Source organism: Tasmannia lanceolata, unplaced genomic scaffold (genome assembly GCF_043159265.1).
Source record: "Tasmannia lanceolata isolate RefF3 unplaced genomic scaffold, GAP_Taslan_0.1 ptg000013l, whole genome shotgun sequence".
NCBI classification, from domain to species: Eukaryota; Viridiplantae; Streptophyta; class Magnoliopsida; order Canellales; family Winteraceae; genus Tasmannia; species Tasmannia lanceolata.
The window spans coordinates 32,496,778-32,522,050 of NW_027518690.1; the positions used below are offsets into that span (position 1 = coordinate 32,496,778).

General features: G+C 40.2%; 1 protein-coding gene across 8 annotated transcripts; it reads left to right on the forward strand.

The window, feature by feature from the left end:
* The first annotated feature begins 4,934 nt into the window (after positions 1–4,934).
* LOC143890021 (phosphopantothenoylcysteine decarboxylase HAL3a-like) lies at positions 4,935–24,752 on the forward strand. 8 transcript variants are annotated; one of them, XM_077394523.1, is made up of 7 exons: positions 4,936–5,250; positions 5,441–5,600; positions 6,233–6,288; positions 22,781–22,802; positions 22,915–23,272; positions 23,849–24,122; positions 24,408–24,752. In XM_077394523.1, exons 5-7 carry the CDS (start codon positions 22,967–22,969, stop codon positions 24,428–24,430), a joined length of 603 nt encoding a protein of 200 aa, XP_077250638.1. In that variant the 5' UTR covers positions 4,936–5,250; positions 5,441–5,600; positions 6,233–6,288; positions 22,781–22,802; positions 22,915–22,966; the 3' UTR covers positions 24,431–24,752. The 8 variants fall into 8 exon arrangements, 7 of the variants coding, with proteins under 7 accessions (XP_077250640.1, XP_077250638.1, XP_077250637.1 ...); XM_077394522.1 differs by lacking the exon at positions 22,781–22,802 and adding an exon at positions 8,371–8,459 and having other exon boundaries at positions 4,937–5,250; XR_013255101.1 differs by lacking the exon at positions 22,781–22,802 and having other exon boundaries at positions 4,938–5,250; positions 24,408–24,502; positions 24,590–24,752.
* Positions 24,753–25,273: the final 521 nt, after the last annotated feature.

Genomic DNA, 25,273 nt, shown 5'->3' on the forward strand with positions numbered 1-25,273 from the left:
TAAGAAATAAGAACTGTTGGAATACGAGAATACATACGGAAATCATTTGATTTTCCTAAGTAAATAAGCACTGTTGGAATACGAGAATACATACGGAAATCATTTGATTTTCCTAAGTAAATAAGAACTGTTGGAATACGAGAATCCATACGAAAATCATTTGATTTTTCCTTAGTAAATAAGAACCGTTGGAATAGAGAATACATACGAAAAATCATTTGATTTTCCCAAGAAATAAGAACTGTTGGAATAGAGAATACATACGAAAAATCATTTGATTTTCCTGAGGAATTAGAACGGTTGGAATAGAGAATACATACGAAAAATCATTTGATTTACCTAAGGAATAAGAACTGTTAAGATAAGAGATTATACACAAAAATCATTTTTATCGTTAAAAATTAAACTTTATATAGTTTAACATAAGATTACTGATGAAGCTCAACAAAGTCTATGATTTCTATTTAAGAAATGACATTTAAGATTTTTTTTATAAACACAACTGTTAATTGTTATCCGGAATGAGGTGACGTGGTGTATGTTATTTGCATATTACATAGTATTAATTAACGAAACCAAAGCAGGAGTTAATGCTAAGTTAGAGTTAAAAAAACTGCTTTGGAATCTAAAGGTTTTAGACTCAGTAGGACTAAGACATCGTGTATGGAGTGCAACTTTAGTAATGTAAGGAGGCGGGGCGAGGATGTAGTAAATATGACTGGACAAGAGATACCTAAGAGGGATATCTTTCGCTATCTTGGTTCAACCCTATGTAAGGAAGGAGAGATTGAAGATGATGTTAACCACAAAATAAGAGCAGATTGGTTGAAGTGGAAGCATGCTTCAGAAATTTTGTGTGACCGTAAAATACCTACCAAGTTGAAGGGAAAGTTTTATAAGATGGCTATCAAGCCAGCCATGCTCTACGGCTTAGAATGTTGGGCCACCAAGAAGCAGCATGTGCATAAGATGAGTGTAGCGGAGATGTTAATGCTTAGATGGATGTGCGGCAACACAAGGTTAGATAAAATTAAAAAATGAAGACATTTGTAAAAAGGTGGGGGGTGGCATCAATTGAGGAGAAGATGAGAGAGCACCGCTTAAGATGGTTTGCGTATATCCAACGTAGGCCTTTGGATGCTCCAGTGAGAAGAAGTGATTCATGCCAAGTTGATGGAGTAAAAAGAGGTAGGGGCAGACCGAAAACAACTTATGTAGAAACAGTGAGGAATGACTTGATGGCTAGGAACATAACAGAGAACATGCCCTTGGATAGGAGAGGATAAATGCGGATTGGTTGCTGGATATAATCTTAGGTAACAACTTCAAACAATCTTAGGGAACAACTTCAAATGCTTTGCCAACACTTTAACCAAAGCTTTATATAGGCAACCAACCAAGCTAACCGGCCTGAAGTCCGCAATGTTTCGTGCCCCTTTGACATTAGAAATGATAGCAATAAAGGTGCCTCATGTTCCTTTATCGAACTCTAAACCATTGTAAAATGCTTTGAAGAACTTAGAGATAGCATGCTTAACAACATCCTTACAACTTTGGAAGAAGGCCAAACAAAAGCCATCTGGCCTCGAGTTCCGGTCTCTTCTCAAAGCAAAAAAGGCCAGCCCTTATCTCTTTTTCATCAAAGGGCTTCTCTAGGAAGGCTTGATCGCGATCCTTCAGTGAACTAAAATTCAAGCCATCCGGTCTCTTCGTTGATTTACCTCCTCGGATGAGTAGAGACCTTATAGAATTCCATAATGTCCTTTTCTATACAATGTCCTTTTCTATTATATCCTTTTCCTGGATCATTTCATCCACCTGCAATATGATAATGCTATTTCTTCTCCTTCGAGCATGGGTAAGCAGTATTTTTGTCCCCCTCTTTGAGCCATATAACTCTAGATCCCTGTTACTTAAATAAACACACATACAACCATCAGAACATAATAAAGTTACTCGAAACAGTAAAAGAGTCACATAACCATGAAAACATAACAAATTTACTCCAACCATATATGGAGTGAAACTATAATCCCCTAACGTCAATGACGTCTACTGAAATCATTCCACATCTGTGTGGTAAGCGTGTTTCTAATTTCCTCTCATGCTCTTTTGTCATCATTCCTTGATTGAGGAGGATCTCGTGGTATGTCCTCATCTTTCACAGTTTGTAGCAAGAGTTGTCTAGCTAGAAAGTTGTCCACATCTTCTAGTATTGATTCATTAGGCATGAAACGCCGAATATGATTATGGATGCAACAACATGCTAAGAAGATGTCAATTTGCTTCTCGATATTGTACATTGGTTCTTCATTAAGAATATTGAAACGCTTCTTCAAGACGCCAAATGTGCGCTCAATGACATTTCGACAGGACGAGTGTCTATGATCGAACAACTCATTCCTAGTCCGTGGACGCCACCCACTCCACTCACTTAGGTGGTATGCGGTCTTACGATGCAGGGTAATGAAATGTCGTAAGAGAGGGTACCTGCCATCGGCGAGGTAAAACTTTCCTACAAATAAAAAAAGATTCTATATCAGCAACTAGTAATAAGTTGGAACTTGTTTACTAGAATGTAACTATGTCATATACAATGTACCTGGAATAAGTGGAATCTTGTCAGCCCTTGTTAATGCATCCGCTACACTTTCGAGTCGGAAGCCGAACTCTCCCATCCAGCTAGGATATACGTGAATTTTAAGTCAAAGTCACAGGCTGCCAAAATATTTTGAGCTATAAAATGCTTACGACAAAAGTAGGCAGGTTTGTTTTCAATACGTACTTTAGCACGTATGTATGTCCCGTCTATTGCACCGATGCAATCCTTGAAATATTTCATCCACCTTGAATTCCCCTCATTCTGCGATGGTGTCTCACCTCTCGGTGGTTTGATGAAGAAATCTTGCATACCCAAAATTGCCTTTAGTACTTTGTTGAAATACGTAGAAACAGTTGCCCCTGAACGTCTAGCACATGCTCTAATAGTCCTAACCCTCTGATTATGTGCCACAATATTTAAGAAGATGGTAACTTGCTCCTCCACCTTACAATTGATTGTATCTTGTAGGGTTCCCGCCCGTTTAAATATTTCAACAAATTGACGAAAGCAGCTGACGTTCATCCGTAGCAAGTTATGACAATGTTCATCTGAATCGATGACAAAAGAAATGAACGTACGACGCGTTAAGTAATTGCTTTCATAGGGAGCTCTGAGAAGATACTTTTCGTAGTACTATTTCCAAAGTACTAACATAGCAGCAGCACGAGCCATTAGTAGTGCGACTGCTTGCCCAACTAGCTCATTCCTACGCTTCAACTCATCTCTTCGCGTCAACTCTTTCTTCATCCTCCTTGTAGGACGACGGGGCATCTTACTCTAAAGAAGAACTCAATAACTCAATGAAAAATACAACACAATCACAAATAAAGCATCTTAAACAAAAAAAAAAAACAATCAACATAATCACAAACAACACAATCAGAATAAACACTTCCATCCATAAACCATCAATCCACCCATACACACTCCCTCCATAAACCATTCAACCATGCATATACTATCCCTCCATAAACCATCCATCCTTAAACAACAACTCCATAAACCATCCATCAATAACCCATTCATCCATAAACAACCCCTCCATAAACCATCCATCCATAAACCATCCATCCATCCAAGCACATCCAAACAATATAAGCACATCTACCTAAATAGGAAAAATAAAATAACTGGGAGTGTCGATTACCTTGAAAATGATGGAATAGTTCTTGAAAATGAAAATGAAATGAGAGGGTAACCACCTGCAAAACGAAGGAAAGTAAATCAGAGATTAAACAGCAGTATTGGGCATCACAGACAAACAATGAACAAGTATGAGAATCTCGGTTTATTGGATCACAAACATTTTGCTCACAGACAATAAATCAAATCCAATAAACTCAAATGCCTAAATCCGAACCCTTAAATCCAAGCCAATGAACTGAAATGGAGAAAATAAAAAAAGAGGGTTTCCTACACTATTGGAACACAGAATAAGGGCTTCAAAAAGAGGGTTTCAAACATAGATCCAACATCAGTAAAAGAAATGGCAATAAAGAGGGTTTCCAACAAAGAAAATGTCAAAAAAGGGTTTAGATCATAGATCGAACTCAAAAACGAGGGTTTCCAACACAAATATGAAAAACAAATGGCAAGAAAGAGGGTTTCCAGCAAAAAAGAGGCTGTCGAATAAAAAAAAATGTCAAATATATGGTTTACAACATAGATCAAACCATAAAACTAAGGTTTCCAACAAAAAAATGAAAAAAAATGAAGGTTTCCAAGATAGAAGAAGAAAAGACACATTTATACGACCAAAAAATTTTAAAAAAAAATAGAAAGAGAGGGAAAGAGGATAGAGGGAGGAGACTTACCTGCTGATTTTTGAGGAGTTGCGAGGAGTACAGTAGGAAAAAGATGAAGTTGGGAGGTTTTCTCCGTGGAGGAAGACGAAGTTGGGAGGTTTTCTCCGTGGATTTTCTTAAAACAGCGCGCCTCCTCTTTTTCCTCTGTTTTTCCGAGGCTCAAATCCGACTAACACACTCGGATTTCAAATGACGGAAACGGATAACCCACGTCGGATAAGTCGGAAACCACGTCACATTCGCGTTTTCTGTCTCTGTGCAACAAAACGGTGATTTTAAGCTATTTTCTGCGGATTTGGGGTTGAAATCCGTTTCCTTTCTGCAAAAACTGGGCAACTGAACAGGCCCTAAAAGATTTCTTCTTACAATACAAAGCGGTTATACTATTCTTTTAGGGCCTGTTCAGTTGCGCCATTGAAACGGAAAAGAAACGGAAAAGGCCCCATTTTCCGTGGAAACGAGCTTAAATGATCGTTTTGTTGGCAAAAGTCGGAAAGCGCTCGGATTTCACGCGTCTCACCTTGAGTCTCACCTGGAATCCGATTAATCTCGCGTGGCGTCTCACCTTGAGTCTCACATGGAATCCGATTAATCTCGCGTGGCAAGCAATTTCCGCCGTTTCGAATCCGTGAAATACAGTCGGATTCCATTTTATTTTCCACGACTTCCGTCAAAAAAGCGCCCAAATTAACTTTTGTTCGAAGACACCACGAACGAAGCCCTAAAACCCGTCTTCTCCTTCTCCTTCGTCTGCAACTTCAAGATCGAGGTGCGATCTCCACTCCTCGCGTCGGCTACCACCTCCTCCCTTCTCCTATCACCTCCTCCCTTCGGGTAGCACAGGTAGGCGTCGTCTCCTTCTCCTCTTTCCTTCGGTTTTTTTTTTTTTTTTTGACTTCTTGTTGGATATGCTAAGATCTGTGATTTTAAGGTATGGATAGATTTTTTTTATTTGGAATCTTTCGATCTAACCCCTTTTCCATTTCTTCTCCATTTTTCTGCGTTTCCTTTATTTTCTGTTTTATTTTTTCAGCAGAACCTGTTTATTTTCTTCCTTTTTCTTCGGACATTTGGATTTTTGGTGTCTCAATTGGCTGAATCCCATGCGCAACTGAACAGACCCATACAACTTCATCTTCTACCTCTCGTCGGCGGAAACTCCACTCCTCGCGCTCTTCCTCGGCAAGAAACAGGTGTGCCTCATCTCTTTCTCCTCTACCCCTCTTTTTTATTTTATTTTTTGGGCTATATACTCTGTTCTTATGCCTTGGTCTATGTTTTTTGGTTCTTCATTCTTTGTTTATTTTTTTCTTTTTGGTTTTTTGCTTCAATCTATCGATTTTTTGAGGGATTTTTTTTGGGGCTTGGATCCTTCGTGGGCTTGAATCTTTTTTTTTTGGGCGTAATTTTGGGTTATCCTTTGCTTATTTTTTTACCCTAAAGCTAGGGTTATCCTTGTGGTTTTCGGATATTTGTAGATTTAAGTTTTTCCTAATTATTTTTGGGGCTTGGATACCATCACGTCTGTTTTTCTGTTTTTTGCTGGGGCTTGGATACTACCACATCATTTTGTGCTGGGGTTTAGAAGACATGTTTTCTGTTTTTGGATATTAGAAGACATGTTTTGTTGGATCCGATTCAAAATCAGATTTATAGTGTATTGGTATGGAATTTAAAACTAGGGTTTTGCATATGATTTTGATCTTGGTATTGTAATGATGGATGTGGTGGAGGGATGGTTTGTGAATGGATGTTAATGTAGGATTGTGGAGGGATGGCTTCCTGTTAATCCTTTCATTCATTTTTGCTCTTCTTTGTCTTGCAGGTTGTTCGTGTCCTCAGCTGAGCTTCCTTTTCAAAAACTTTTCCATTTTTTGCAAGGTAATCAACACTCACACTTAATTTCTTCCCTTTCATTTCTATTATAAATGTATTTACGTAGATGTGCTTGTATGTGTTTGGAGGATGATTATGGATGGATGGATTGTTTGTGTTTGTTTTGTTTGTGATTGTGTTATGGATGGATGGGTTGTGGATGGATGGGTTGTTTATGGAGGGAGGGTTTATGGATGGATGGAAAGACCAAGCTTTAATAGGCTATAATCTCAAATCTCAATGCCATTAATAGGCTATAATAGGCTGGTACCAAGCTTTATTAGGCTATAATCTCAAATCTCAATGCCCTTTTCCACTTGAACCATAAGCCAAAGGAACTAAAGCCATTACCAATAAAAAAATGAGTAGATCTCTTACTGGTGAATATCCAAACAATGTTCAATGATGTGGTAATTTAGAAAGTATACCATGTTACTTTTCAATCAAGTTTCAATGCTTAAAGGGAGGGTCTTATCTTCCATTAAAAATTTAAAATCAATTAGTCCAAGCTCAAATGCAGGAAAGACCTTTACTACCCAAACTAGGCATGTGTATGACAGAATAAACCGATGTTTGTTTAAGCACAAATGGAGCTGTTCAACTCAATAAAATGGCCAGCTTAGTGTGTTAATTTCACAAACACATGGCGGCCCCTAATTCACATTCATCAAAACACCATGGACGAACTGTCAAATGCCATTAATCTACTTATAATTTGGTCCATGAGCATCCGATTCAATGACAGAGGGTTTTATTTAGAAAAATTGTGGTTAAAGCAACAAGTAACAAAGAATATACTAAGAATTAATACTCAGGTAGGAGGCTATGCTCGGCTGAGAGCAATCTTTACCCAAAAATATCACTTAAGGAGCAATAAAGATAATACAAATTCCAGCAACATTAAGGCATCATAACTGAAATCACATTAAGTGGCAGATCCACTCCTTTGATTGCCCAAGTAGTCCAGAATTCCAAGAGATATTTTTGAGATCTGAAGTAAATGAAAGTGCACACACTTGCAGCACCGTTGTGAAGAAATTTCCAACACAGTAATGCTTCACAAGTTTGTCATTGACATTACCAAGTGAAAGGTCTAGATCTAATTCGGGGCCAGAAACAGAACCAAGACTGTAGAGATATCAGTTTGATTAAAATAAGAGGAGTTTGAGGGGGGAGAACCACCTCTTTCAAACAAACTCAAACCATTTCAGCAATAGAGCGCAGTCACGACCACTTTGGGAGGAAAATCTGCTAGTTATGAATAGAAATTTCAATCAATGGTCGGGGATAAGCGAGGGTACACAAAACCCTTCTTTCATGCATAAATTCCTTACTAAAACAAGGGGGAAATAAGATTTGGGAGTGGAAGAACTGCATACAACAGACCCTAAACCCTCGTCCCAACAATAATGGCAAGAGAAATTCTTCTTGCACAAAACCCCAAAATTCCTAAACCCTAATTCATTTCCTTGAAAAACCTTCCCAAAACGAAGAGACAATATGGGCTTTATATGTGTTAGCCCTAATACATTTTCACTCCCTAAACTACCCTTAAGAAAAGGCAAAATGGACAAGACAAAACTCAATAATAGCTAAAACTAGCACAAAGCTAATGCAACAAATGAAAATCCTAACTACTCAGCAAATCTAGACTGATGTAAATACTCCAAGGGGATGCTCCTGCATCAGAAAGAAAGAAAGGCTTGGCTCCTATCTCGGATTCAGGAGATCTCTAGGGTGGTAGGTGTAATGCCAAATCTGAGGAAGTAGAGGAGGTGCAACTAAGGGTAGTTTAGGGAGTGAAAATGTATTAGGGCTAACACATATAAAGCCCATATTGTCTCTTCGTTTTGGGAAAGTTTTTCAAGGAAATGAATTAGGGTTTAGGAATTTTGGGGTTTTGTGCAAGAAGAATTTCTCTTGCCATTATTGTTGGGACGAGGGTTTAGGGTCTGTTGTATGCAGTTCTTCCACTCCCAAATCTTATTTCCCCCTTGTTTTAGTAAGGAATTTATGCATGCAAGAAAGGTTTTGTGTACCCTCGCTTATCCCCTACCATTGATTGAAATTTCTATTGATAACTAGCAGATTTTCCTCCCAAAGTGGTCGTGACTGCGCTCTATTGCTGAAATGGTTTGAGTTTGTTCGAAAGAGGTGGTTCTCCCTGTGATCAGAAGGTAATTCCTCAAATTCCTCTTATTTTAATCAAACTGATATCTCTACAGTCTTGGTTCTGTTTCTGGCCCCGAATTAGATCTAGACCTTTCACTTGGTAATGTCAATGACAAACTTGTGAAGCATTACTGTGTTGGAAATTTCTTCACAACGGTGCTGCAAGTGTGTGCACTTTCATTTACTTCAGATCTCAAAAATATCTCTTGGAATTCTGGACTACTTGGGCAATCAAAGGAGTGGATCTGCCACTTAATGTGATTTCAGTTATGATGCCTTAATGTGGCTGGAATTTGTATTATCTTTATTGCTCCTTAAGTGATATTTTTGGGTAAAGATTGCTCTCAGCCGAGCATAGCCTCCTACCTGAGTATTAATTCTTAGTATATTCTTTGTTACTTGTTGCTTTAACCACAATTTTTCTAAATAAAACCCTCTGTCATTTAATCGGATGCTCATGGACCAAATTATAAGTAGATTAATGGCATTTGACAGTTCGTCCATGGTGTTTTGATGAATGTGAATTAGGGGCCGCCATGTGTTTGTGAAATTAACACACTAAGCTGGCCATTTTATTGAGTTGAACAGCTCCATTTGTGCTTAAACAAACATCGGTTTATTCTGTCATACACATGCCTAGTTTGGGTAGTAAAGGTCTTTCCTGCATTTGAGCTTGGACTAATTAATTTTAAATTTTTAATGGAAGATAAGACCCTCGCTTTAAGCATTGAAATTTGATTGAAAAGTACCATGGAATACTTTCTAAATTACCACATCATTGAACATTGTTTGGATATTCACCAGTAAGAGATTTACTCATTTTTTTATTGGTAATGGCTTTAGTTCCTTTGGCTTATGGTTCAAGTGGAAAAGGGCATTGAGATTTGAGATTATAGCCTATTAAAGCTTGGTACCAGCTTATATGATTTTGATGTTTGGGATTTATTTTTAAACTGCTTGAAGTTCTTTTACACATGGAGACAAGAAACTGCTTGCTACCAGCTTATATGAAAAGTAGCATGGAATACTTTATAAATTACCACATCATTGAACATTGTTTGGATATTCACCAGTAAGAGATTTACTCACTTTTTTTATTGGTAATGGCTCTAGGTCCTTTGGCTTATGGTTCAAGTGGAAAAGGGCATTGAGATTTGAGATTATAGCCTATTAAAGCTTGGTACCAGCTTATATGATTTTGATGTTTGGGATTTATTTTTAAACTGCGTGGAGTTCTTTTACACATGGAGACAAGAAACTTGTGCTACATGGAAGAACTATTTTCTTTTATATCTTCTCTTTATTGCAAGAAGGTACAAGCTCACTGCCACACTACTATGATTCAATTGAATTTTATTACTTAATTTACTTGGATCAATCGATGAAGGTACTGATTGAAAGCTTCATAGTAATAATCCTTGGCCATTGACTTCAAGGAGTCCGTTAGTAGTATAGGATATTGGAGCGTTGGCAATCATTGTTGGTTATTGAGATCTAGTCCATATGGACCCTATTGTCAAAGTCTTGTGTGCCTCTTTGTTACTATGGCCTTACCGTGCAAATATCACTTCGTCAAAGTGGTATCGAAGCATCCCTTTGACACTTGGCATTGTTTCCGCCCATCTATTGGCTGTTTGAAAGCTCATTCTCTTCTGTTAGATCTGTTGGAATTGATCAATGCGAAGCATTGACTAATTTTGCTTGAACTTGAAAATTGAAAGGTAGTCTCATTCCATCTGAGAAGGAAACAATTACCCACTAATGAATCTACAAGATCAGGAAGTTTATTCTAAAACTTCACATTTTTGGACACCACTTTCATTTATCTACTTGGGTAAACATTCTGTCTTACCCTTCTGTTGTACCTACCTTGCGTCACTTTCCCAACCCACCGATTCTCTTGATTCCATGCCTTTATCTTTTTTTTTGAACATATCGCAGTTTGATACCTTCAGCCTTTGTATACCTGCACTATCACTCCCAGTAATAATGATGTCATCAACGTAGACAACCAGAAAGATCCGACCATCCTTAGGCTGAGAGCTGTATACGAAAGGGTCTACAACGCACTGAGTCATGCCAAACTTTACAATTGCTTCACTGAATCTCCCAAACCAGGCACGAGGAGATTGCTTAAGGCGATACAACGCCTTTTTCAACTTACAGATATCATTCTTCATCTCTCCCTAAGCAACATACCCAGGAGGTTGCTCCAGGTAAACCTCCTCCTGCATATCACCTTGCAAGAATGCATTTTTGACATCTAACTGATAGAGTGGCTACGACATATTAACAGCAAGGGAGATAAGAACCCTAACTGACGGGATTTTTGCAACAGAGGAGAACGTGTTTGTATAATCAATTCCATAGGTTTGTGTGTATCCTTTTGCTACCATTTTTGCCTTCAGTCTCTCCACTATACGATCTGGTGAATATTTCATTGTGAATACCCACTTACAGCCCACTGACCAAGCCCCATGAAGAAGGGAAACCAACTGCCATGTATGATTAGTCTGCAAAGCCCCCCATCTCAGCATCTGTCACTGCTCTCCAACTAGGATGTGCTAAAGCCTCTGCTACTGAACAAGGTATAGAGACAGAGGAAACAGTTGACAAAAAGCAACTAAAAGTAGATGACATGCGAGTATAAGAAACCACGTCAGAAATAAAGTGCTGTGTAAATAAGAATGTGTACGAGATGACACGGGAGCATCATCATGCACAGTCAATGGAACAATTACCTCAGGAGCAGTGGGTGGATCAGCAAGCTGTGGAGGAGGTGGTTCACATAATTGGCCGTCTACACGTGTGGGTAATACTAGCTTTCGAGGACGACAGGAATAAGTTTTCACCTCAGGCAATAAAGAGGATACAGGAGGAACAATAGCAGGTAGCGGAAGTGGAAGTACATGTAAGGATGGTGTAGAAGATGTCGTAAAGTAGGGTGTGTCCATGAAAAAAGTGACATCGGCAGCGACATATACATGACGAAGCCGTGGACTATAGCACCTGTAGCCTTTCTAAGTGCTAGAATAGTCAATGAAGACACACTTAATGGCATGTGGATCAAGCTTATTGAGGCCAGGTGCTAGGTTACGAACCAAACATGTACAACCAGGCACTCTAGGAAGCAAAGGAAAGGGATTCCCTGTCGGATGTAAAATGGAAAATGGCGACCTATTTTGGAGACCAGTGGAGTGTAGACGGTTCGCTAGAAAACACGAAGTAAGAATAGCGTCAGCTTAGTATGCCTTTGGAACATGCAGCTGGAATAAGAGTGCGTGTCATATCAACCAAATATCTAAGCTTCCTCTCAGCAACACTATTTTGCTGAGAAGTATGAGCACACGGTTGACTGATGTAAAATCCCATGACTAGAGAAAAACTGCTAAAATCCACTAGAAGCAGAAAATATTCACGTGCATTATCTATGCGCAAACATTTTATGGAACAAGAATATTGTGTAGAAATCTCAGCACAAAAGGAACAAAACACGTAAACAAATTCTGAACAATCTTTTATTACATATAACCAAGTCATTCGTGAATAATCGTCCACAAATACAATAAAGTAACGATGTCCAAATAATGAAGGACTTCTACAAGGACCCCAAATATCTGAATGAACAAGCTCAAACGGACTAGAGACACGGCTGACTGACCTAGACGGAAAGGAAACACAACAGTGTTTTCCATACTGATAAGACTGACACTGAAAAGAACTAATAGAGGGCTAGACACGACGGAGAAATGCCGAAGACGATCCGCTGGAGGATGACCAAGGCGACAATGCCACATGAATGAATCAACAGAAGCGCACGAGGCCGAGAATGGAAGTGCACTATCAAAGTACTAGAGGCCTCCTGCCTCATGGCCTGAACCAATCCTCCTCTCAGTTGAAGATCTTGAAAGACACAATGAAATAGAAAAATGTTTCAGAACATCGTAGATAGCAAGTAATTTGACTAACAGAAAGTAAACTATAAGGAAAACTGGGAACACTTAGTATAGAAGAAAGAGAGAAACCAGGTCCAAGCGATGTGTCCCCTGTACCAGAAAGAGGAAACATCGTTCCATTTGCCAAGGTGACAGAAGTACTAGCAGAATTAGGTGCAAATGAACTAATCACGCTACGTTTACCTGTCAGATGATGAGTGGCGCCAGAATCAATAACCCAAGAGTCGGAACGACTGGGAGAGCAGGATGGGGTGCTTCCTTTCTTAGTAACAGTGGCAGTGGCAGTAGCTGTTTGTCCCTAATCCTGTGAGCGCAAAAGGGCCTCATATGAAGTGCGTGAAATAACGAGCATTTCTGAAGGAGTAAGCTGTGAAGGGGCCTTAGTAGAGATAGAATTAGTCGCTCTAGAAACATGATGAGCAACATGTGAGGGTCGCAGCTCTGGATGTAAATCGTAGCAAAAGTCCACAGTATGACCCTCATAGCCACAATGTGTACGATAATGTGATCCACGACTGCCAAATCCACGGCCTCCCCCTGAATCTCTACCACCACGTCCACGACAGCCACAGCCATGGCCGCCACGTGTACCACGACCTGAACCAGTATGCATTGCAAGAGCGGAATGCTCGATGGAGGAATCATTAGGAACCTTTATCTTCATGGCACGCTGAACACGAGGGAATGTCTTTGTGAGGGACGGTAAAGATTCTTGCCCTCTAATCTGCTGGCGAATCACTAAAAAATCACGGCCCAAACCACCGAGGAACCAAACAACCCTCAAGTCACTTTTCTACTTGGCCAAGATGGCAGGGTCTGTAGAGAAGGGCTGGAATGTGTCAAGGTTACCCACAAAGGTGAATAAAGTGGGAATAGTGATCAAATACAACACGATCACGACGCTCCAGACGTTCTAGAACGAGTAAGTGTCACAAATCCACGTCAGATTATTTTCACCCGAATATAGAGTCTTAGCATGATCCAAGATTTCTTCAGTCGTGTCGAGGAACATCATGTGTTTGGCAATCTGTGGCTCCATGCTATGGAAGAGGAGAGTTTGAAGGTGAGCATCCTCCTGGTGCCACTGAACATGATATTTACTTTCTGATGACAGAGGAGCTGACGTAAGGTAAGCAGTCTTCCCTTGTGCTCTAAGGTATGAACAGATCAAGACCACACAGGATAGCTCTTGCCATCCAGCATGACAGAAGTCATCGGAACTACAGGCAAGGTCGTAGAAGACACATAAGTCACAGTAGAAGAGGTAGGGGTCGTCACACCGAATCTCCACAAATACTATGAATACCACGAGGAAGATAGAACCACCAGTCACCACAAACCACACAATCAGTAACGAGGGAGGCACTAACGATCCTCAGCAAAAGGCAAACAACAAACAACTACGGATTAGTAGCCCCCTCCAGCACCACCAACATAAAACCAACAAACAAACACCACGAAAAACCGAATCACCACACCAACCAAATAACTATCAAATCACATGAAAACCATCAACAACACCACGAAATCCACAAGGGCTGGCAAACTATCGGCCAACACCACATCCACTACCAACGTAAGTCAACAACCACCAAATCAAAGTAGTACATACACTGACAACTGCTGTCCGGCACATTAGCAGATGATTCCGAGACCAAAAACTTCATAGAAAGGAACCAGGTGAGAAGTGCCAAACATCAACACGGAGCCCAGAATAAAATGAAAAGATGTATATTTAGCACATAACTATGGAATATTAGGGGCTGATGAGATTGGAGACGAATAAAAAGTAAGGAAAGAAGGTATGTATGGAGGAAACAACAATGGAAATAGGGTGGTGTAAAGTGCGGCTAGGGTTAGGGCAGGGTACAACTAGGATTTTGCGTGAAAAACCCCAAAAAAATGAGATTTGGAGGGTGCAGCTAGGGTTTCTTGTAGAAAACCCAAAAAAGAGGTGAGAGAGTGGGTTGCGGCTAGGGTTTGGGGTAGGGAAAACCCAAAAACTAGGTTGGTAGGGTGAGGTTAGGGGTGGTGTAGAAAAACCCTAAAAAAAGTGTTGAGAAGGGAGGGTGTGGCTAGGATTTGTGGAGAAAAACCGAAAGGCTCTGTTCACTTGTTTCCCCAGGAAAGGAAAGGAATCTGACGTGGCAAAATGGAAAGGAAAGGAAAAGAAACTGTGATTTTTCCTTGCTTTCTCGCTGTTCACTTGCCCAGAAAGCAAGGGAAAATATGCAGGAAAGTTGTTTTATCGCTGTTCACTTGCCCAGAAAGCAAGGGAAAATATGCAGAAACCCAATTAAACATTTTTTGCACAAGATTTTTTTTCGGCATTAAATGCTACCACATAAACAACACGTACATAGTTGATCTACCAACAGAAATTAAACATAAGTTATAACATTTCTATCAATGTCTTGGTACACCCAAAATATAGATATACACACATAGTTCATATATAATCAGTTCAACAAAAAATAGATAAACATCACATAGCCAAAGGGCGCATTCGACGTAGAATGGGCCCCAACATTTCCACTCGGTCCATCTCGTCCAGAGAAAGAAAGGCCTCAGCTTCCTTGTGATGCCCGTGCAGGTACACGTAAGCATCAATGAGCTCACCTCTGGTGAAACCATCAATGTTCAGCACGGCATCTTTGAGGTCAGGGAGGCTGTGTACCTCACCAGTAGTAATTTTAGCATCAGCAACCATTTAATGCCCAGTCTGCATATAAAACCATAATGTGAGTCAACATACCTCATAAACAAGTGAAAAAAAAGTCTAAAATGCTACTGTCATAGGTACTAACCCCACACCAATGGCTAATCCCAAAAACCAAGGAACACTATGGATGTCCTCTTCACGCTTGTCTTTCAAATCCTCATGGCACTCATTATATGCATTTAAGGCTGCTTCTGCCTCCTTCCTTGTGGCATATGAGCGATAAGATGCTCCACTATACTTGTTCACTTGAAGGTGACAGTCTGCCCAACTCTTGAATATGCCCACTTGTCGTCCCTTGAAAACCACATAAAACTTATCATTTGCCATTATCTGGTACCACATAAACAACACATACATAGTTGCAACAAGAAATGTTAGATAAACAACGTTTACTTAGAGGAGAGGCAAATATCATCTATGTAATCGGTTCGACAATTAGCTGAGCGTAAAGAATTCAATATGTTCCAACAGAAGCCCAAGCAATAACATGTAAAAAAAAATTTAACCAAAGATCCATCAACAAATAAATCTAATATATCTACACATTACACCCATAGTTCCATCCATAAAACCAACAACACATAGTTCCATCAACAAATACACCCAAAATATATCTAAACATAACACATAGATAGTTCATAAGTAAAAGGTTCATAAGTAACCCATAGTTCCATCCATAAAAAGACCCAAGAACCAAAAAAACCATCAACCAAAACGGTTCAAGACATAGACCCAGCCAAACGGCGCAGAATGCGCCCCACCATCTCCGGTCCATCTCCTCCAGAGAAAGGAATGCCTCAGCTTCCTTGTGATGCCCGTGCAGGTACACATAAGCATCAACGACCTCACCTTTGGGGAAGCCCCCAATTTTAAGCACGGCATCTTTCAGGTCAGGGAGGCTGTGCACCTCACCAGTACTAATTATGGCATCAGCAACCCTATTAATGCTGGAAGACACAACCTGCAACTCCGATAGAAGTGCAGCATTAGGACGCTTCTTTGACTTCTTCCCACCACTAGCAGATGGGCCCTTGATAGGAGAAGAGTCACTATAGCCCATGCTAGCATCTAAGGCAGGTGTAGATGAAGAAGCTGTACCATGAGGCGGAGTACGGAGGAAGCTGTCGTCCATATCATCGAGCCCAACTGGAAGGGTCGATGAAGAAGCACCATGTGTGTCCTGCGTCGGCTGAGTAGGATCCCTTCTCATATCCCTGACATCCTCCCCACGTGCGTAATCATCATCACAGACAGCTTTCATATCTTCGTAGAGGGGATACCGTTTGCTAAAGAGGCGTTGGTGTTCTGGATGCAATTGTAAAAAAGGAAAGGAATTGTCACGGAATATTATTTAAACATGTAACACTTATAAATGGAGGAAGCGATATATGAAAAATAAATATTACCCTCAAGTATTCATTCTTCACTTCTTCATCAACCGATAACTTGCATATGGTTTCATCCCAGCCAAAGCCACTGAGATATATGATGGAGTTCAGAGTCCTATAAGTTGTCTTCAGTGTCTTCAACCGATTTTTCACATGCTCTTTCGTTAGGGTCATGTTCAGGACAGTAACCAGTTCCTGCGCAACAGCAAAATAAGCACACTCTTTGAACCCAGCACCAGTTTTCTGCCCCTCGGCTATCTGATTCTTAAGGGCTGCCAAGAGAGCCCCATCCATAATCACATTCCATGAGACATTCACCTTCTTATCCGTTGTACCTGCAATTGCTGTCATCTCGCCTGCAACTTTTCAAAACACTTCATATAAAAAAAATTCAATCATAGAATTATAGATAACCAATAGACATAAGCAATCATAGAAGTTACATTAACCAATACTGTAGCAAACATAGAAATTACATAAACATATCTCAACCCAGCACACTAAATGAGTATCTATAAAAATAGTACACCACAAAGAAAGGAATATAAGCTACAGTTCCAACAAAGTACACATCGAAAATGTAAACACAGGTGCGCAACTGCTGCGACCGTGTCGTTTGCTAACGACGACGACGTGCTTGGAAATCATTCCACATCTGATTCATGATTGTGGTTCGAATGTTACGACCTTCCCTTAAATCCTCGGCTCTGGTCATAGGAGGAGGAACAGGTCCTTCCTCCTCTTCCTCTTCAGGTGGAAGCAATGCCAGCTCATCGTCAACATCCTGAATGTAGGCATCGTCAGGCATCTCCCTCCTAATGTGGTTGTGGACGCAGCAACATGCCAACACTATGTCGATCTGCTTGTCATATGAGTACATGGGTGCTGAATTTAATATGCCAAATCGCTTCTTCAGGACACCAAAAGTTCGCTCGATTACATTCCTCGCCGAAGAATGCCTTTGGTTATACAACTCCTCGGGTTTTGTAGGTCTGCGCCCTCTAATCTGATTGAGATGGTAACCAATACCTCGGATTGGAGTTATAAAATGGGACAGGCACGGATACCCGGCATCACCAAGGTAAAACTTTCCTACAATCAAAGAAAGGATTATACTTAAATTAGCTATGTACTACGGGAACTGCATCGGTACAAACGGAATAATAAGGTAACTATTACCTGGCAAAATAAGAATCCCGTTCTGCTTTGATATGGCAGATGCTAACACCCGTGAGTCCGATGCCGACCCCTCCCACTCACAAAGGACGTACGTAAACTTTAGGTCAAAGTCGCAACATGCTAACACACTTTGGGATGGGAAGTGCTTACGACAAATATATCTTTTCTGAATATCCTGAGATACTTTTGTAGGAATGTGCGTCTCGTCAATTGCACCGATACAATCCTATAATATGGGCATTCAGATGTCAACCATCACTGTGAACATGCCTCAATTACTAACAACCTACAGTCAAAATACGTAGCTATCGTAAACGTACCTTAAATTAAGGCATGAAATTAGGATTATCAAGGATTGCCTGTGGTGTCTCCCTTGATGGACGTACTATGAACATGTATTGCAGAATGAGAACAGCATCGAGAACCTTATTAAAATACTTTGAAATAGTTGCCCCAGACCTTCTTGTGGTTGCCCTAACAGTACGATTCCTTTCGTTGTGTGCAATCACACATGAGAAAATCATAACTTGTTCCTCAACAGTGCAATGAATTGTGTCTTCCAGCAATGTAGTGTTTCTGAAAAGGCCCACGAAGGTGCGGAAGCACCGAACATCCATACGAAGAAGAGCAACACAATGGTTCTTTGCGTTCGTGATACGTCTAACAAAGGTCCTACAGGTTAGGTACCCGCTTTCGTAAGGTGCTCTTATAATATTCTGCTCTAGGTATAGTCGACCCTAAGCGTAACTGCAGCCGCCGCAGAGATTACTATAGCTGCAGCTCGAAAGATCAACATGCGCCTATCTGCTGGTTGTCGAGACATGATGGTAGCCCACCAAATACTAAAAAAAAACATAACTGAAGATAAGAACCCAACTACTAAAAACACCATAACTACAGTCGCAACAATTAAAACAAAACAACCACAATCAGAAAGCACCAAACCAAACAACCTCCAAACAACCATAAACCCACGCTACCCCCACAACCTCCAAACAACCATAAACCCCCGCAACCCCCACAACCTCCAAACAACCGTGAACCCCCAAAGCACCCACAAACCCTAGATCGAAATCCAACCAAGAATACAAGATCCATGAATATTACCTTCATTTATACCAAGATGGAAAATCATGAGCTATATATCTTGATTTATACCGAGATCCATGAATATTACCATAAACATCTTACAAATGGAAGAAGAAATCCGAACAAAAGCCCATTTACAAACCCATTTCTGGAAAAAGAATCGTAGAAAAAAATATCAGAAATCCTTCTCCAAGAAAACCATGCCTAAACCCATTTCTGAAAAAAAAAATACATTTCTACAAAACCCATTTCTGAAAAAAATCCATTTCTGCAAAACCCATTTCCGAAAGAAAATGAGAAAAAGCCAAACCCATTTACAAACCCATTTTTGAAAAAAATCCGAAGAAAAACCCTTTTCTGAAAGAAAAAAATCCGAACATGGACAACCATAGAACCATAGATCTTGCACATCTTCTTGATCAACAGCTAATAGATCTTGTTTTCTTTCTTGGAGACCCTATAGATCAAGGTCAATGGAGACCCATCTTAGCAAAAGAAGAGATTTTAGCCCAAAAAAAGAAAAAAGAATTGCAGAGGAGGAGGATCCGAGAACCATGATTGAGGAGTTATCACTGACCTTGATGGATCGCCGGAGAAGGGAGGACGACAACGGAGAGGGAATGGCCGCCAGAGGAGGGAGAGCGAGGAAGGAGAGAGCCGTGCTTTTTTACTGGTTCGGATGTTGGGGAGAAAATAAAAGCGCCCTTCTTCGTGAGAAAATAAGTCGCGCCCGATAAACTTTCTCGAGAAAGTGTAAATCCGACGAAATTGGCGAGAAAATAAGTCGTGCCCATCGCGAGAAAATCTTATTTCCACGTAATTTTAATTATGGTCCACGTCATATATTCCACTTTCCTGTGAAGGCAAGTGAACACGCTAATTCCATGTTTCTCGAGAATATATTAGGGGTTTTCCTTTCCTTCCCTTTCTCGGGAAGGCAAGTGAACAGAGCCAAAAGGAATTGAGGATGGTAGGGCTTCTAGGGTTAGGGTTTGTGAGATGGAACAAAGAAGAAGAAAAAAAAGATGAAAAAGGGTTAGGATTCCACTCTACCTTTGTTCTTGATGAGGAATCCTCTAACTACTTGCTCTGATACTATGTTATTGGTATCCTATCTTCCATGGTAGAGAAGAGAAGATAAGAGGAGAAGATGTGAAGTAAGAGAGAAGAGATGTTCTTCTCCCACACGATTAATAATATTTATATAAGAGAGAATATGTTTACATATGAAATGTGATCGGAATAACCATTAAAAAAATGAAATGACCAGAATGACCCACACTTGGTGGAATCCAATATGCCCACTCTCAACATGAGTCATAGCCTACTCACGTGAAAGAGTTCAGCACGAAGGACCTTGGTCGCCTCAGATACTTCTTAGGGATAGAGATAGCCTACTCACGTGAAGGGCTATCTCTGTCACAAAGAAAATTTGCGCTGGATATACTAGAGGAGACAGGTCTACTGGGTGCAAAGCCGGCTGGGATGCCTATGGATCCCAACGTTAAGCTTTCTGATGATCAATGGGAACTTCTGGAGGAACCGAGTAGATACAGATGTTTAGTTGGGAAGTTTATCTATCTCACCGTCACGTGCCAGGACATATCCTATGCCGTTGGTGTAACCAGACAGTTCATGAGTACACCACAGGCATCACACTGGTCAGTAGTCACTTAGATCGTGAGATACCTAAAGAAAGCTCCTGGTAAAGGATTGATCTTCTAGAAAAACAGGCATATGAGGATCGAGGGATATTCAGATGCAGACAGGGCAGGATCTCCTGCAGATAGGAGATCGAGTTGCTGCTATTGTACCTTTGTTGGAGGCAATTCAGTGTCTTGGAAGAGCAAGAAATAGGATGTTGTATCCAGATCAAGTGCAGAGGCAAAGTATAGGGCCATAGCCTATACAGGGTGTGTTGATCTGGTTGAGGTCGTTTATGTCAGAGATTGGGCTTCCCTACTCATCTCCCACTTCACTCCACTGTGATAACAAGTCCGCGATTCACATAGCATAGAATCCAGTCTTCCATGAGAGGACTAAACACACAGAGGTGGACTGTCGCTTTATCTGTCATAGAATTCAAAAAGGGAGATCTGCTCGGTGTTCACTAGATCCAATGATCAGGTAGCAGATATGTTTACAAGACCCTTAAGCAGAACGAGATTGAGTGACTTATGTAACAAGCTGGGGATGTATGATATATACACTTCAGCTTGAGGGGGAGTGTTGAGAGTGGGCGTATTGGACTCCACCTAGTGTGGGGTCATTCAGGTCATTTCATATGTAGCCCTATTCTCTCTTATATAAATATTATTAATTGTGTGGGAGGAGATCATCTCTTCTCTTTCACTTAACATCTTCTCCTCTTATCATCTCTTCTGTACCATGGAAGATAGGATACCCCTAACAGAAACCAATTACCGCATTAGCAGGGCCCGAGGCAAACACTTCATTCCACCGTCCCAATCTTTTTTCCATCTTAGGAATTTTAAGCCATGCTAACTCAAAGCGGAAAGCCAAATGACCCGAATACTTTAGTACAGGGACTAACAAAATGGTCTGGGGCAATGCCAACTGGCAGATATTCAGCAGAAGGGACATCCATAGGGGGCAAATGAGGAACGGATCGATCCTACTTTGGCTAGAATTTCTTGACCACGTGAACTGGGCCCCGCTTAAATGAAGGTCGATAAGTTCATTTATGTTAACGAAGTCCACAAAAGGCACCAAAAACTGGCTACATCTACTGCATCCGGCCCTTTCCTCCACTGATCTTATTATATCGAAATCTCTCTTGATACACCGTGGGTTCAACCACTTACTCTTTATATCATCAAGTTCTGCCCAAAGTAGCCTACGATCCACAACCCAGATTGGCCCATAGACTCCTGTGAATGTCCACTGAGTTTGGTCAGAAACCCTCTTAACCACTATCAAGACGGTGAATCTTCCAATAAACTCCTCCACCAATTTATACGTCACACTATCCCATGTCATGAGAATCCCACCAGCAGAGCCCACCGCGTCGAGGGTTACGAAATCCTAGCTGGCCCCCAAACTCTTTGATCACCCCACGGTTCATATTATACATTTTTAGTTTCCAGAATCCGGTCTGTGCTTTGAGATCCATTTTTTAACCTTGGATTTTTTTCGTGAGGGATATCAACTCTCTCACATTCCAAGCAAGGTTCTTCATGATGACACAATGTGACATAATGCCCCCTTTGTGAGAAGTTCCCTACATTTCTACCTCTACTTTTGACTCTAGGCTTACTAGCCGATGCTCCCTTATTAACCATCTCCCGGTTCATCCTCCAAAAAAGAAAAAAACCATCTCCCAGTTCATCCTTCTAGATGCCTCCATTCTTAATTCCTCTGGCTGATTTTGCATTTGAAGTTCCTTTACTTAGGCCTGGTGAAACATACATTTGAGGTTCGCTTCCAATTTTGGATAGGATAGACCAAGAATAGTAGAAATGGTGAAACATACGTCTCCACTTCCAATCCTGTCTGTGGTACACTTTCAATCTCATTCTTTTCTTATGAATTTCCAGTCATGAATAGTGGAATTATTGCTTTATATTCTCTTTCTTCTCTAGTGTATTTTAGATTGCTCATGAAATAAATAGATTTGACAATTCCTCTGCATTTTTTGTTACAATTTTGGATGAGCTTGCTGCCATACTTTTTGACAATTCTTTAATCTCTATTTCTTATGTACTTCTATCATTTTAGCACCTGTTCACTCCTTCTCAGGAAGAGAAACTCTCATCCTTATATTGGTGAGATTGATGGAACCTATATTGTCTTAGGTCCGATGAGTCCCACTAATACATGGGTGTGAGTTTCTTGTTCCATGGAGGACAAATTGTTTCCCCAGACAGTCTCTATCCTTATTTTGGCCAATTATTTTTTCCAAAGTTTTTTAATCTTTATATGACGCTGGTGTTGCTGTAACTGGGGCTGCTTGAAACTTTTGTATCCCAAAGAGAACAGTTGCATCAGCAATAGGTAATACAATTTAATATAGAATGTGTTTTTGCAAGAAGGCTTTATACGCGATCAACATCATACTTAATATGATTTTATTAGTCTCATTCTTTGCTTGTTGTTGAACTTACAGTGCCATTTTCAGTACTGCTGAGTTGGTGACGGCTTCTTGATAAAGGAAAACTATGCAGGATGATATGGAGCCTCATAAACCACGGATTCTCTTAGCTGCTAGTGGTAGTGTAGCTGCTATTAAATTTGGAGGTCTTTGCCGAAGCTTTTCAGAGTGGGCGGAAGTTAGAGCTGTTGCCACCAAATCTTCGTTGCATTTCATTGATAAAGCATCAATCCCAAAGGATGTAATTCTTTACACTGACGAGGATGAATGGTCCAGTTGGAAGAAAATAGGAGATGGTGTACTTCATATTGAGCTCCGCAAATGGGCAGATATCTTGGTAATTGCCCCGTTGTCAGCAAATACTCTTGGCAAGGTAAAATCTTTTTGTAATTTTTTTTTTTTTTTTTGAATGGTTCTTTTTTTTTTAATTTCTTTTTGTAATTTCTTAAAGACCCTTTTTCTATTGGATTTTGAGAATCAATTGTGAGTCCAAAACTGATTATTGGACTCAAATTAAACATAAATGTGAGTCCAAAACTGATTATTGGACTCAAAATTAAACACAAATGTGAGTCCAAAACCTATTATTGGACTCAAAATTAAACACAAATGTGAGTCTTTTGAGTCCAATAATCAGTTTTGGACTCCCAATCGATCTCAAAATCCAATACAAACCGGGCATAAATGTTCTATTCTGTGACTCTAGACTATGTTCCACATGCTTTCATTGATGAAGTTGTTAAGTTGTTAACTCAAACTAATGAATTTTGCTGCCATAATTAGTTCTATTTTCGCGCACAGTCTGTACTATATATATCATTATTGCCTTTGTCTCTAAAGATTGGATGTTTATGAGCTTCACCATTTCCCATCTCTTTCTTTGCTGGAATGCCTCTGTTTATGTGAGTTCTACTTTTTTTTCTTTTCTTTGAATCATGCCCTTTCTCAGATAGCCGGGGGATTGTGTGACAACCTACTAACTTGCATTGTAAGAGCATGGGACTTCAACAAGCCACTCTTTCTTGCTCCCGCCATGAACACTTTCATGTGGAATAGTCCTTTCACGCAACGCCATCTTGATACGATCTGCGAACTTGGCATCTCTCTGATCCCACCTGTTACAAAGAGATTGGCATGTGGCGACTATGGAAATGGTGCAATGGCCGAACCTTCTGTGATCTATAATACTGTGAGGCTCTCTGTTGATTCTCGAGCACAAACTGGTATGGCTAACTAGTATTCCCTACAGAATGATTTTAACTTGACCTTCAGTAACTAGTGTGCTACAATTTCATGAGAAAATATTCACCATGACGTCGCCTTTTAGATGTATATTACCAACATTTTAGTATTGTTGTCTCTTATTAAGCTCAGGCACACATTTGGTTTCCTTATCGTACTAGTCTGGTCACAATTTGGTCTCAATTAATTTTGATTACATATGTTTCTTCCAGTTCTTATCAGATCTAAATTTAGGTAAATGTCTTGTTTTCTGAATGTTGCTTCAGGTTTTAACCCCTCCTTGCCCTAAAATAGGAAACCCAATGCGCACCCAAAGCGTGCCAGGCCGATGACTGTCTTCCAACATGGTCTACCTTGCTAGGTTGGTTTCATGTTTCATTCTTGAAAAAATCCTTTCTTTTGTAGTGATTATTATGATTACTTTCCTGAGGAGTGGTCCTCTGTGTAGATTATACACCAGCGCGTGTATCATCCCTACCCACATGGCTACTGAACATGGTCTACTGTGTTAGTTTGGTTTCATGTGTCATTCTTGAAGAAGAAATCCCGATGTCTGTAGTGATTATTATTATTATTATCCTGAGGAATGGTACTGTGTAGATTATACACCAGAGATCAGTGTATATATCATCTCTACCATCTAGTAGTGAACATGCCTACTGAATTGGGCAGTCCACTTGATGGGACAAAAATATTGTCATTGGGGTCCACTGAGGCCCTGTTTGGACGGCAGGAAAAACTTTTATTGAAAAAAAAATTGTGAAAAATAAATAAATTGTTTTCACAATTTATTGTCAAATGATATGTGGGAAATGTTATCAGCACTACTGTATTTTGATGATTGCACTCCTAACTAAGAACAACCTATGGAAATGATTTTTGGGGCACAACCTATTTAGGCTGTGGCCCATCTAATGGACAGTTTGGATCATCCTATGGTGCCGGCCATACCGTACTTTTAATAAGAAGAGGAGTGCGATCATCAAAATACAGTAGTGTTGATGACATTTCCCATGACATATTTCAAGGATACTTCAAATTAAAGGTCCTTGTAAAAAAAACTTTAACTGCAGTGTTTCAGGTTACTTTTTTTAATGTGTAGTCGAACAGTGGGAAAGGATTAAATTTTGGA

Coding starts and splice junctions, on each gene's coding strand:
- LOC143890021 (XM_077394523.1), top strand. CDS start 22,967: ATGCAGGATGATATGGAGCCTCATAAACCACGGATTCTCTTAGCTGCT. Junction 23,273..23,848: donor CAGCAAATACTCTTGGCAAG/GTAAAATCTTTT, acceptor GCCCTTTCTCAG/ATAGCCGGGGGATTGTGTGA. Junction 24,123..24,407: donor TGATTCTCGAGCACAAACTG/GTATGGCTAACT, acceptor ATGTTGCTTCAG/GTTTTAACCCCTCCTTGCCC.